This window comes from Diceros bicornis, chromosome 8 (assembly GCF_020826845.1).
Source record: "Diceros bicornis minor isolate mBicDic1 chromosome 8, mDicBic1.mat.cur, whole genome shotgun sequence".
In the NCBI taxonomy this organism is placed as follows: Eukaryota; Metazoa; Chordata; class Mammalia; order Perissodactyla; family Rhinocerotidae; genus Diceros; species Diceros bicornis.
Window position 1 is genome coordinate 67,779,460 of NC_080747.1, and position 14,543 is coordinate 67,794,002.

At 42.4% G+C, this 14,543-nt stretch overlaps 1 protein-coding gene across 1 annotated transcript in view; it reads right to left on the minus strand.

The window, feature by feature from the left end:
• Positions 1-2,865: 2,865 nt before the first annotated feature.
• The window catches only part of LOC131409750 (placenta-specific gene 8 protein-like), a 28,445-nt gene continuing 16,767 nt past the window's right edge, over positions 2,866-14,543 (minus strand). The window contains exons 2-5 of the mRNA XM_058547414.1: positions 12,412-12,540; positions 10,489-10,613; positions 4,810-4,924; positions 2,866-3,096 (exon numbers count right to left, since the gene is read on the minus strand). Of these exons, the coding sequence (XP_058403397.1) occupies positions 4,820-4,924; positions 10,489-10,613; positions 12,412-12,511 (330 nt within the window). The 5' untranslated portion in view covers positions 12,512-12,540 and the 3' untranslated portion in view covers positions 2,866-3,096; positions 4,810-4,819. The remainder of the gene's footprint in view (positions 3,097-4,809; positions 4,925-10,488; positions 10,614-12,411; positions 12,541-14,543) is intronic.

Consider the following 14,543-nt stretch of genomic DNA (forward strand, 5'->3'; position numbering starts at 1 on the left):
GATTATAGCTCTGATCCCAAGAGATACAAGACAGAGCACCTCATGGCATCTGTGGCAGATTGTGTTTTCCAGAGATGGCTGCAACAGAATCTCCTGTCCTTTATGCTCTTCAAGCACCTTGCCACACCCCATTAAGAGTTAGTTTCCGTCCCCTCCCCCTTGAACCTAGGTGGACTTTGCAACTGCCTCACCCAAGAGACTTCAGCAGAGGTGATGCTATATGACTTCTGAAGCTAGATCATAAAAATGTCATGCACTTCCATATTGTTCTCTTAAGAGGCTTGCCCTGGATGCCTAGCAACCGTATTATGAGGCAATCCAAGCAGCCTTTGGCATGGCTAGTGTGGAGAGGAACCCAGGTCACCCCAGGCTCAAGCTCTGGCTGAACTTCCAGCCAAGAGGCAGCACCATCTAGCCATGTGAGTGAATCATCTTGAAAGGCTATCCTACAGCCCCGAGTTGAGCTAACTGAGTTTGCATTGCATGAGCAGAGACAGGGTGTCCTGCCCAAATTGTAGACTCTTGAGCAGAAGAAATGACTGTTGTTGTTTAAGCCACTAAGCAGCAACAGCTAACTCTGAACAGCATCCGTGGGAGGTGGGAAGTACGGATAATCATCACATACTCTGGAAAAGTGAGATGAATCCTCTTCTGCTGTTCTTTGCTTTGTCAATCTGTAAAGCTTCTACCTGTCTCCCCTCGTCTGCCCTCAACTACCTTCAAGGAGTTGCTGCTTCCTGCCTCTAGCAATTTACTTCTTATGTGCAGTAGCATTTAAGGAGGGTTTTGATATAATTGAAGGAAGTAGCCTGATATGTGGGAGGTTGTGGCATTTGAAATACACAGGATAAAGCACGATATCAAGAATGGGAGAATGAGACTAAATAACTATTCTCGGCTAGATCAAAGATTTAAGAAAAATCTCATTTATCATAACTTTTATGTACAAACACGTATAAAGTGTGTTGTAATTTTCTTTTTTTGTGTGTGAGGAAGATCAGCTCTGAGCTAACATCCATGCCAATCCTCTTTTTGCTGAGGAAGTCTGGCCCTGGGCTAACATCCGTGCCCATCTTCCCCTACTTTATATGGGACGCCACCACAGCATGGCCTGACAAGTGGTGTGTCGGTGCGCGCCCGGGATCCGAACCTGGGCCGCCAGCAGTGGAGCACGAGCACTTCACCACTATGCCACGGGGCCGGCCCCCTGTAATTTTCTAATAAGCTATATGGAAGACATACTATTTTGCTTACTGGCAGAATTCCATCCCTATCCTGCACCTTGGGGGCTGTGGTTCCTGGGACTAGAAAGCTGAGAAGGAACTAAATCACTCTGAGTAAGAAAGGTGTGTGGACTGCACCCCGTGTTCATGGCAGCATTGTTTACAGTAGCCAACTCATGGAAACAACCTAAGTGTCCACTGAAAGACGAATGGATAGAGAAAATTAATTAATAATAAAAATTAATTAATAATAAATACATATTAATTAATGATAATGAAATATTATTCAGCCATAAAAAAAAGGAAATCCTGCCATTTCCGACAACCTGGATGGACCTTGAGGGCATTATGCTAAGTGAAATAAGTCAGACAAAAAAAGACAAATACCGTATGATCTCACTTATGCATGGAATCTAAAAAAACCCCCAAAACCAAACTCATAGATGCAGAGAACAGATTGGTGGTTGCCAGAGGTGGTGGGTGGGTGGGTGAAATGCGTGAAGGGGGTCAAAAGGTACAAACTTCCAGTTATAAAATAAATAAGTCCTGGGGGTGTAATGTACAGCATGGTGACTATAGTTAATAATAGTGTATTGCATATTTGAAAGTTGCTAAGAGAGTAAATCTTAAAAGTTCTCATGACAAGAAAAAAATTATAACTGTGTGGTGATGGATGTTAACCACAATTATTGTGGTGATCATTTTGCAATATATATATACACACAAACACACACACACATCAAATCATTATATTGTACACCTAAAACAATACAATGTTATATGTCAATTATATCTCAGTAAAAAAAAAAGCTGCGTTAACTTGTGGGGGGGTGGTGGGGAAGAAAGGTATGTGGAGCCCCTGTGCTGGCTTGCTGCAGGAAATAGCTTTGGGGAGGATAGAAATGTCCCATGGGAGTTTTAATTAGGTGGTTTGCTGTATGACATAGTTGTATGTCATAGCTGCACATCCTTCTAGTTGCTGTATGTGGGACACCACCTCAGCATGGCCGGAGAAGCAGTGCGTCGTGTGCGCCCGGGGGTCCAAACCCAGGCCTCCAGTAGCGGAGCGTGCGCACTTAACCGCTAACTCACGGGGCCGGCCCCTCTCTTTTCTTTATATAATCTACGGTAAACTCTGCATTGCTCAGCAAGTACTTCCTGGATGGATTTACTTTATGGGGCTGTAAAGAAGTGCCAAATGCATTTCAGACTCCCAAAGGAAGGAAGCCACACTTTCCTGGGGTGAGGGGCCGCAGAGAGTAACACCTGGCCTCCCAGCGGAGGGAAAATCCAGAATAATAATACATAAAGGTAAAAATATAGAATAAAGAATCTCCATGTACTGGATAAAGACAGCAGATTAGTGGTTACCAGAGGGGAAGGGGGTGGGAGGTTGGGTGAAAGGGGTAAAGGGGCACATATATATTGTGACAGATAAAAACTAGACTATTGGTGGTGAGCACGATGCAGTCTATACAGAAACCGATATATAATAATGTCCACCTGACATTACACAATCTTGTAAACCCATATGATCTCAATAAAAATTAAAAGAAAAAAAAAGAATCTCCACGTACTCATCATTCAACTTTGACATTTGACAACCTTGGGTTCATTTTTTAAAAGAAGCATGTTGTAATTTTCCATGAAGCACGAGAATTGTTGAGCAAATTAATTTTTTTAGTGGCAGTCATCTTAGAGAACAGCAATGGAAATATATTTCTTTCAAAATAAACTGGAAATTAAAAATGTTTTGAAGCCATTTGAAACCATCTGATCAGTGGAATTACTTTCTAAGATTTGAGGTGAGATAACACTTAATAGATGCAATATTTCATTCCAGCATTTTCTTTCACCACAATGTGAATTTGGCCTGTAGAAATAAGAAAACAAAAGAAAAAAGAAAGAATAAATGAATGAAAGAATTAGGATTTATGCGTTCCACCTTTCTTTACACTATCTTGTTCCAAATATCAAAACTTCCATTCCACCCCTACCCTACTGCCAAAATGCTACATTTTAAAAATCGACACCAAATAATGGCCCCTGGTTCAGTATAATCTATTAGGAAGAGTTGTGACCTCCAAGTAAGATTCAGATGAGTCTCCTAGGTTAGGGCCTCATTATGTTTCTTCCTTGAAAGTTTCGATGATTTACTCATCCACAGTATTTAATAAGTGCCTACTATGTGACAGGCACTGTTGCTAGGTGGCTGGGTGAACCAAAAGAATGCTCTGTGATTGCCCGAGTTACCTTCTGTTACCAAATGTTGATGAATCATCAAACATGTGAAGGTAAGAGTCTCCAAAGGGCGGAGAACCGAAAACAATTTTTTTCATTGTCTGGATGACAAGACCAGTAAACTGCCACATTCTAATTCCCTTAGAGCTAGTTTGGCATCCAATTCTGAGTCAAATTGGTAACATAGGCCTTTAAGGAACGTTACTGCTTGGGAAGAAAGACAACAGTAAATTCTTGGGAGGTAGGGTCTAAGAGGAAAAAGAATGACGAGAAAACTCCCCATCTTGACTTTGCTTGAAAGTGAATAAAGCACTTCAGTCACTGAGGAAAAGCATTTACAAAGCAATCAGAAGACAAATACGAGGATACCAACATGGTACCAAAATGCAACATACTGAAGCGTGGTTCATGCAGAGGACATTATTTTGTGCTGCTTGTGGCAAAACAGCTTAGTGAGACAGACAGCACCAATGTCAACCAATCATACAGATGAACGTACCATCCTGATCAAACACTGTCAAAGACCTCTTGGGAGACAGGAGTTTTACAGAGAATAGCCATTTCCAGGTGATAACTAAACTTTGATGACAAACTCCATGGGGATTTGCAACAAGAGATTGAAAGACAAGACTGAGTAAGCCATTGCCCTCTTGCCTGAGAGAAACAGGAAGAATTGAGAAGATTAAAAATGTGACTAGGAGAGCTTAGGAAACTAGGTGAATGACTGGCTGCCCAACTTTGACAATACAGTCACCAAAAAGTCAGTAATTCTTCTTTATAGTGGGGGCTTTGGGAATTTTGGATAACTGAATGAATTGTCCACACTTGGTTTATGGAGACTAAAATAGCTTCCCACTACTTTGGAGAATGAACTGGTAGTTTAATATTGTGGTGTAGACAAGAACATACAACTAGGTACATTACACAGTCACACTTAGTATAACATCTCAATTGGTTGCTGTTGGTAGCAGTGGACCTGAAATCTAGGCTTAGGGAAATGAATGTCTGGCCACGCACATATCTCTACTACCTTAAATCATGGTGTGTTAAGATAGGCATGGTTGATGTGTGGCACGTGGATTTGTTACGTCACACAGCCACTCTACCTGTGGCAGTCATCCTAACAAATCACAGAATTCTTCCCTATTCAAGCAGGCTTAACCATCTCAACCCAGGCTCTTGGAAGCCGACTTCCAAGATTGGTGTAGGCTGGCAATTAAAAATCATTTTCCCTCGCTTTGTTAAGGGATATTTCATGTATCTGTGACAGAGTACCAAGGAAATAAAAGACATCTTTGAGAATTTGTTTTAATACTCATAAATCAAAGAATTCCCACCAACTTACCAAACACCTTTTAGAAAGCATTCATTGCTTTTCTTTTTTCAATATCTCGCTTGAGTTGACAAAGGGTGCAAGTAGGGAAAAATGTCAGGCATAGGCAATCATTGCAAATAGATCCCTGTTAAAACACAAACAAATGGATCAAGATGTAGCCTATAAATATAGTCACACAATTCCTTGCATTTGTATAGCTTTTCAAACCTCTTTAAAATGTACGTTTTATGTTACTTGTTTATCATGAGAATTCTGTGACATTATCCCCATTTTTCTGATGACCCAGCAAAGTTAAATAACTAGCTAAGATCACATAACAAATTGGTGGCAGAACGTGGTCTTTCTCTTCTCAAGCAAGTGATTTTTTCCTAATATTACAACATTTCAAATGATCTGCAGGTTGCAACCGTAGCCCCAGTCCTCTATCTGTTCTGGAATGGTTCCCTTTAAAGCCTGTTGTGTAATGCACCAATTTTTCTATAGTTTGTGAGTAGTGCCAGACCTGGCCTCACCTTGTATCCCTCTAGCCATTTTTGTTGACATCTCGCATGTTTATTCTGCAAGGGAGGAAGTCCAGAGCGAGGGAGGGATATAAATTACAGGGAAAAGAAAGAAGGGAATGAATAGTGTTTGGAAAAGCCACAGAATGGGCTACTTTGCACGGTTCTGAGGGCCCTCTCCCTGGAAGGATCCAGTTGGGTCCTCAGTGACCCTCTGGTCGAGATGCCCCTGAAGAGAGTCCTGTTCTGCACAGGGGGCACTGGGTGATCCAGGGGGTTCTAGTCTGACAACCAGGTTCTATGACTGTGTGTCTTGACTGATTGAAATAATTTTGAACTCCATTTTTTGGTAGCACTTATTTTAAAAAATGTTGAGTTTAATCCGATTCCCAATTTACAGTGTGAGCTGAGAGAGAGAAAGAGAGATTTCTATAGTAGATTCAGTTTTTAAGGGTTAGGAGCTCCTAAGTGGTGAGATTATGAGTGATTTATTTTTCATGAAACTTTTTTTCCATTGCTACAGTGATTTTGATTCTCTTCTGACAGGGTAAGCATGTGGGACAAAGAGTGGACAAATAAATAGCAACATTAAAAATCTTCTAATGTTGTATCCCTCATCAGATGGAGGAATAGACATGCAGCTTGAAGACAACTCAGTCTCTTAGCCTTCTCTTTTTTCCTGTTAGATAATCCAAATTCCTTTAACCCTTCCTTATAGTACTTGTTTTTTTCAGTCTTTAATTCGTTATTTACTTTTTATTCTTTTTATCTTTTAAATCTTCATTAAACCAACATTTACTGAATATATATAACATGCCACAAGGAAGAAAATATTCTCATTTGATAAAGAGTTAATTACTTTTCTGTTCCAACATGTCTATGTCTTTTAGCTCAGGTAGGTTTTTTTTTATTTTTTTGGTGAGGAAGACTGGCCCTGAGCTAACATGTGTGTAACATCAGTGCCCATCTTCGTCTATTTTGTATGTGGGACGCCACCACAGCATGGCTTGATGAGCAGTGCATTGGCTGGTGCCCGGGATCTAAACCCTCGAACCCAGGACTGCCAAAGCAGAGCAGGCGAACTTAACCACTATGCCACCGGGCCGGCCCCTACCTCAGGTAGTTTTCAGGGGGAAAAAAAATCCCACTATTACTTGCTGAGAAATCTAGAGAAACCTATAGAAAACACACCTGATCCTAAGTCTGTTTCATAATGCAGATATAGGGAATAGAGAGAAGAAAAAACTCTCCTTTTTCAAAGTGAGAGGAAATGAATTATAGGTTTATAACACACTGAAGTTAACAAGGGACATAAATGCCTTGACCAGAACAGTTGCTCGGGAAACAGATGGCAGAAATAAAGATTCTGAGTTCGCCACTCTGTTTGGTTAAAGGGGATGGTGCTTCACTTGTTTGGAAACTGTGAAAAAAGAAGTCTTGTTTTGAGCACTATATACAGAATCGTTGACTGAGTGGATAAATGAATGGCTTGTGGTACATGGCTGAATACACACCTACTCAGGTAGGCAAGATGGGAAAGTGGGAACAACTAGACCTTTGGAGTTAGTCAGAATAAACTTGAGTCCAAATTCCAGCATTTATGGGTTCTGTGACCTTAAGCCTTTCTCTTTCTCTTTCCATATCTACAAAGTGGAGACTAGAATCCTTGCAACACAAAGAGTTTGTAAGTGGTAAAGAGCAAATATATGTCGAAATAATATCCTAGCACATGGTAGTGCAATCAGTGTTTGTTTCCTTTCTTTCTCCTTCTCGCCCACAGAGGCTGTGCCCCTGGCCAAAGGGATTCTCTCTTGGCTGTGTCCATGAAGGGAGGGGCGGATCAGAGAGGCTGCACTGTAGCAGCCCTGTAGAAGTTTGTATAGATGTGAAAGAGAAACAAAGCAGAGAGTCTGAATTATACAAATCGGTCTGAGGAATTACTAGCCATTTTAGAGGCTGTTCTAAGGAGCAAGAATAGAGATACATTGTCTATAAATATACTTGTTTAATGTATGCTGAGGAAATTTACTACATCATAAAACCCTAGACCTAGCAGTGACCTTAGAAATCATCTTGCACAACTTCCTCGTGACAGATAAGAAAACTGATGCCGCCAAATGACTTCTTAGAGAGTCCAAAAATTAGTTTTTTGCTGAGCTGTTCCCAGAACCTTTATCTCCAGCACCCAGGTAAGCACCCTTTCCTTTATACCATTTTGGGGTCATGGACCACTTTGAGAATCTCACCATCACATCCGTATACATAACTACATACACATGACACTTTCCATACAATTTCAGGAAGTTCATGGTCCAGTCACAGAGTTAAGAGCCCCTGTGTGTTATGCTGCCTTAGGAGAGCAACCAAGTCAGATGGCTGAACCAAACGAGAAATGAAACCAGGGCCCTGAACACATCCCTGCCCTGAGAAAACTGTCTAGTCATTTTCTGACATGAGAACAAAAATAATAACAGTTATTTATTGAGAACTTATTACTTGCCAGGCCCTGTGCTAAGCCCTTTCCACGCATTAACTCCTGTAACTCTTACTATACCACCACGGGGGAGGTAGATAAAATTATTACCATTTTATCAATGAGAGAGCCAAGGCTTAGGAAGGTTAACAACTTGTTCTCGGTCACATGGGACCAATGAGTGAGGCAAAGGCTAAGTTTTCAGGAACAAGAATCCATTATGTCACTTCTTTGTTTAACACTTTTCAGTGGCTTCCCAGCTCACTCAGTAAAAGCTCAAGTTTTTATAGTGGTCTGCAAGGCCCTGAAAGGTCTAACTCTTGCTAATGCTCTGACGTCATCTTCTGTTACTCCTCTCCCCCTCCCCTACACGCTCCATTCCTGCCTCTCTGGCTGCTTGCTGTTTGTGGAACATTTCAGATAAGCTCTACCTCAAGGCCTTGACTCTAGCTCATTCCTCTGCCTGGACATTCCCCTTATGGGTCATCCTTTTAGATCTTTACTTTCTTACTGAGGTCTTTCCTGATAACCCTATTTAAAATTAGAACCCTTCAACACTCTGGTCCTCTTCCTTGCTTTATTTTTCTCTGTAGCACTTATCAACATCCCATGTATTATGCTTTCACTTAGTTGTATTGTAGCTGTCTTCTCCCATTAAACAGTAAACTCTACCGTTGACAACCATGACAGTGAGGGTTGATTCAGGCAAGACTCTTCAATGGATGTTAGAACTAGTGGTGGAGGTTTGGTGAGGAACAGGATATTTACATCTCTGTACAAGGTCCTTATCCGTTATAAAGGGGAAAATAGCAACTTTATAGTGGAGAATCCTGGCAGACACCATCTTAACCAAGTAATCAAAGTTAATATCACCCATAAAGGGATCAATCGATGTCATGTGCTTTCTGATATGATGCATAGCAAACAGCATTGCTTCTGTGGAGTTTCTGCCCAAAATGTATAACCTAAGTCTAATCATGAGGAAACATTTGACAAACCAAAGTGAGGGATGGTCTACAAAATAACTGATGTGTAGTCATAAAAAAGAAAAGAAAAGACAAGACTGAGAAACTGTTCATATTGTAGGAGACTAAACAGGCATGACAACTGAACACAATGTGTCATCCCAGATTGATTTTCTTTTCATCTAAAGAATGTCATTGGGATAATCGGTGAAGTTTAAATAAGATCCATGGATTAGCTAGTAGCATTAATGCTAAATTCTGGATTTTGATAATTGTATTGTGGTTATTAAGAGAATGTCCTTGTTTTTGAGAAATACACGCTAAAACAGAGGTAATGGCATCGTTTGTGATTTACTCTTAGATGATTCAGAAAAAAATAGAATAGATAGATAGATGATAGAGGAAAGTGAAGAAATAAAGCAAATGTGGCAAATTTTTAGTATTTGGGGAATATGGTGTTCAGGAAGTCTGTACCATTTTTGCAAATTTTCTTTAGGTCTGAAATTATGTTAAAATAAAAGTCTCAAAAAAAAAAGAACATAAGCGTCATGAAAATGCACTTTGATTTCCTTTGTTCACCGATGTGTCTCCAGCACCTGCAATAGTACTTGGCACATTCTGTGTACCCAGTAAATCCCTGTGGAATGAATGAACACTGGCTTATGAGTCACCCAGGAGGCAGATGTGCCAGCTATTGAGGGGATCCACTTCACACTCTTTTGTTTTTGTTTCTGTGAGGAAGATCAGCTCTGAGCTAACATCCAATGCCAATTCTCCTCTTTTTTTGCTGAGGAAGACTGGCCCTGGGCTAACATCTGTGCCCATCTTCCTCCACTTTATATGGGACGCCGCCACAACACGGCCTGACAAGCGGTGCGTCGGTGCATGCCCGGGATCCAAACCTGGGCCACTGCAGCGGAGCACGTGCACTTAACCGCTACGCCACGGGGCCGGCCCCTACACACCCATTTTTACCCAAGGCTTTCTAAGAAACTGTCACCAACCCTGCAGATTTGCCAGGTCCTCTCTGTGACTCCGAGTAAAGCCAGTAGAGGCTAAGGGCCCTGTGCTGGCCTCCACGCCTCATCTACTCACCTCCAGCAACTTTTTCAGAGACAATAAAAAGATTTTATTACTAATGTATTCCAGAGTATAGATAGCTGCATGGCCCCTGTAAATCACTAAAAAATTTAGGACAGTAGTGGAGAAAAGGCCAGCCCTGGTGGTCTAGTGGTTAAGATTCAGCACTCTCACCCCTGTGGCCTGGGTTCATTTCTGGTCAGGGAACCACACCACCAATCTGTTGGTTGTCATACTGTGGCGGCTGCGTGTTGCTGTGATGCTGAAAGCTATGCCACCGGTATTTCAAATACCAGCAGAGTCACCCATGGTGACTGTCCACCATGGTGGACAGGTTTCAGTGAAGCTTCCAGACTAAAATAGAGTACGAAGAAGGACCTGGCCACCCACTTCGGAAAAAGTTGGCCATGAAAACCCTACAAATAGCAGCGGAGTATTGTCTGATATAGTGCCAGCAGGTAAGAGGATGGCGCAAAAATACCAGGCTGGGTGCCGCTCTGCTGTACACAGGGGTGCTAGGAGTCGGAATCGACTTGATGTCACCAACAACAAGTGGACTAGGGTCAAGCCATGAAGGTGAGGAGGGCAATCATGGAGATCCAGTCATACTGGAGGAAAGCCCTCAAGGTGTCTGGGCTACCACCTCACAGTGGACACTTGGGTGACTTACCGGGATGCCATATCGGGTCCGATACATGGTCCTCATGGCAACACTTCCACCCCACAGGCAGCATTCGTTCATGTCAGAGGCGATCTGACATGAAAGGCACAGGGGAAAGAAAGTCCCACAGAGGCCTGAGTGCAGGGTGAAACACACAGAGGAATTAGTCAAAGTCATCATGGTTTCAACTAAATCACTTGGCTTTGAAAAGGATGCTCGCTCAGGTAATGGCCTTAGTGGACACTCTGAGAAAACAATGTGGTCATCTGGCTTTATGTGTTGCTTCTAGAGCCTACTGTCCAGGAGTTGAAGAAATTTGCATGTCATTATACTAGGTCAGATTTAATTGCAAAAGCTCCTGCTTTGCCAATCTGAGCATTTTCAAATTATCTTTCTTCCCTGCCCTTGATTACATTTGAGTCATGCTTGCATAGGAAGTTTGTGGCGTCAGAATGTCTGGGAGGACGACTGAAAACTATGGTAGGGTGTTGAGGGTCAGAAAATGCTCAGTGGAGAAATCATTAGGATCAAAGTGAGAAAAGCAGTAAGGAATAGATTCTAGATGGTAGTTTGGGCAAAGAGTAGAGCCCTGTTACCGTTATGAGGATGGAAGCAAGTGGAAGTTATGAGATATTGGCATCAAAAGCTTAAAAGCCTATTGCAATTTCACTTGAAAGAATCTGTATGAGACAAAAACAAGCCTAAGAAAATAGCAATAAATGGAAACTGTTCTCAAATATGCTCTGAGAACAAGTGTATTTCGAAAAGCTCTGGGGTGGAGTTTTGATATGGCTGTACCCTAGATAAGATAAGACAGTCTGTGGTTTTTGATTGATTGTTTTAAGCAAAAGGCTATTTCCAATGAACTTGGAACTTCCATTATACACAAAAACGGAGGCTTTTTCTTAGAGACAGTGGAAAGACGAGCTGCACAGAAAATGTCTCCAGCTCATGGCAATAGACTCTGAAATAAGGAAAATTTTCTCACACAAAAGTGTGTTTCATAGTGTAAAAGAATTAGAAGTCAGTAAAGCTAAAAACCTGCAATGCTTCCCGAAATGGAACAATCCCAAGAGGCCAAGAATATCAACAAATGCTGGAAAACACAGAGTCAGTGCTGTAGGAAACGGCAGGGGTACATGGAAGACAAACTGGAGAAACATGTCAAGAAATGAGGGTACTTAAGAGGTGAAAAATGTAGTGGTTAAGTGCGTGTGCTCCGCTTCGGAGGCCCGGGGTTCGCAGGCCCAGTCCTGGGTGCACCTATGCACCACTTGTCAAGCCATGCTGTCACAGCGTCCCATATAAAGTAGAGGAAGATGGGCACAGATGTTAGCCCAGGGCCAGTCTTCCTCAGCAAAAAAAAGAGGAGGATTGACATCGGATGTTATCTCAGGGCTGATCTTCCTCACAAAGAAAAAAGGAGGGGAAAAATGTTAACAGTGTTTGATCTAGACAAGAATCACAAACTCAAGGCCAGGCAGGTGAAATAAATGAGTGCAATAGGTTGGAAAAAACACAAAATAGACAATAATGGATGGTGGACATAAATGTGGCAAACTGCAGGGTGAATATCCCTTCTCCTGGGGCTGGCAGCAGCTGACCCCTGCCACGTGAGAAGGAGGACTCCTCTTTCCAGATTTTCCAAATTTTCAAGAGAAGTTGAAAATCTGGATTGGAAAGCAAGATTTTTATGTGAAATCTGATTTTTATGTTTCCCACTATTTTAAAATTAATACGTCAAGAGGATTCATGATGCTCAGCACAAACAAAACATATCTAGTGGCTAAATCCGCCCATGGGTTTCCAGCTTGTGACTTCCAAGTTAGAGAATAAAATATGGAACTCTGTGAGAGGATAAATAAATGGTTTTCATGATGTCAGCAACGTGCATTATTGTGGTCAAGGGGAAAACGGTAACTGTGCACTTACAAATCGCCATGTCGTCGAAGCAGTCAAAGACGCCACTTTGCCACTCACTAGCCGTCGCACCCCCTGCGCCAAATCTTGGCTGCGTAACAACTGGATTCATTTTTAAAGCTAAGCTCGAAAGGGCACTGCCTGTGAAAACAAAACCAAAAAAATATTCAACCCCTAACTATCAGTTGGATGTAATGTAGATACCAATTGAGAAGACATTTCTTCACACCTCTCTGCTTAGGGGTGGTCACGTTCAATTAATTTAGCATAACATTCCAGACTATTGTCAATATTGGGGAATTAAAAATATAAAGGAAAGGGGATGAGGGTTCTTTTCTCAGGTTTTGTGGGTTTTTTGATTTGTTTTTGCCCCTTTCACCAATCTCTCTCTCTTTCTTTTTTTTTTTTTTTGGTGAGGAAGGTTTGCCCTGAGCTAACACCTGCACCAGTCTTCCCTTATTTTGTATGTAGGATGCCTCCACAGCATGGCTGATGAGTGCAGTAGGTTGGAACCCGGGATCCGAACCAGGCCACCAAATCAGAGCTCATGGAACTTTAACCACTTGGCCACAGGGCTGGCCCCATCACCGATCTCTCTATTCATCAGCAGATTTTTTTTTGCTATTTTCAAGACAACCATCCTAAACAATGTCTGTTTTGCATTTCAGTGTTTCTATTTAATAGTAATTATAATCATTTTTACAAAGCTATTCCACAGACATAATCTCAATTGCTCCTTAAAAGAACTCTGTAAGACAGAGTTACTTCTCCAGAAAATCGTGGTTATTAAAACTGATACTTCTAGCTAATGTCAGCATTCATTGTACAGTTATTAGTGGTCTCCTGAGAGCTAAAGTTTCAACAGATGACCTAGGTTACTTTAGAAAATGATTAACTTCCTTTTGGAAGGTGTTGATACCAGACCCGGCGGGACTGGGGTCCCGGGTGAGACCGACCCTCAGTGTGGGTTCTAGACCTCACACATGAAGGAAGTCAAGAGTGAGCCAGGGGCCCGCCTGGTGGTGTAGTGGTTAAGTTCACATGCTCCGCTTTGGCGGCCCAGGGTTTGCAGGTTTGCATCTCAGGGGCAGACTGACGGACTGCCCATCAAGCCATGCTGTGGAGGTGTCCCACATACAAAGTGGAGGAAGATGGGCACAGGTGTTAGCTCAGAGCCAATCTTCCTCAGCAAAAAGAGGAGGATTGGCAATAGGTGTTAGCTCAGGGCCAAACTTCCTCACCGAAAAAAAAAAAGAGCAGGTCAGGAGAGATTATGCAAGTTTATTAAAAGGCAAAAGCCAGGCTGGTTAGAGAGACACTGAGGAAGGATAGCAGGCTGGGCTGACCGGGTGGAAACTGACTGACCAACCCTGAGTGTGGGTCTGGGGTCCTGATTTATAGTGGTTGAAGTGGGCAGCTGAGGATTGCTCAGTTTAAAGTGGGGAGGCGGGCTGGCCACTGGGCTCTGGTCAGTCTGAAGTGGGATTCAGGTTGGTCACTGCAGACTGGTCAGTTTGAAGCGGGGATGTTTAGGCAAGTGGAGGGGGATGTTCGCGGAGCGTGGAGTTCCTAGAACTTGTGAGTCGCAGGCAGGCCGATGGTTAATCCCAGACGCTGGATGACAGCTGCATGCTGCAGCTGCTCAAGAGACAGTTTTTGGTTCTGTCTTTCCCCTGTCTCAGTGTCAGGGCAAAATCTGAAAAAAGAGGCTTCAAGGTCCCACAGAAAAACCCAGTTGTTGCAAAACCACTAGGAAATAGTGGACCCTGAAGCCAGGTGGTGCCTATAGTTTTCATATTTCATCCAGCAATCAAGTTAAGTCTCCTGAGCTCTTACCCAGTCAGAACTCGCAAGAGAGAAAATGTGTTTGGTTTGACAATGAGTAGTGTTAAAACTTACTTTTTTACTATTTCCTGTCCAACCATATGCTGTGCTCTGTAGTCTGGGTCCCTGCTCACTTCTAACACTTCCCTTGGCCAGTCGCAAGGCCACCCTCACCCCTATTATCCCTCCCCTTTGCTCTCTCCATCTTCCTCCACCATGTTGCCAAGGAAGGCCCCAGTGAAAGATTTTACCACAATGCTTCCAATCCCGACTGGGTACTAGGTTGGTCCTTAGTGCTTGGTTAGAAATATAGATAACTT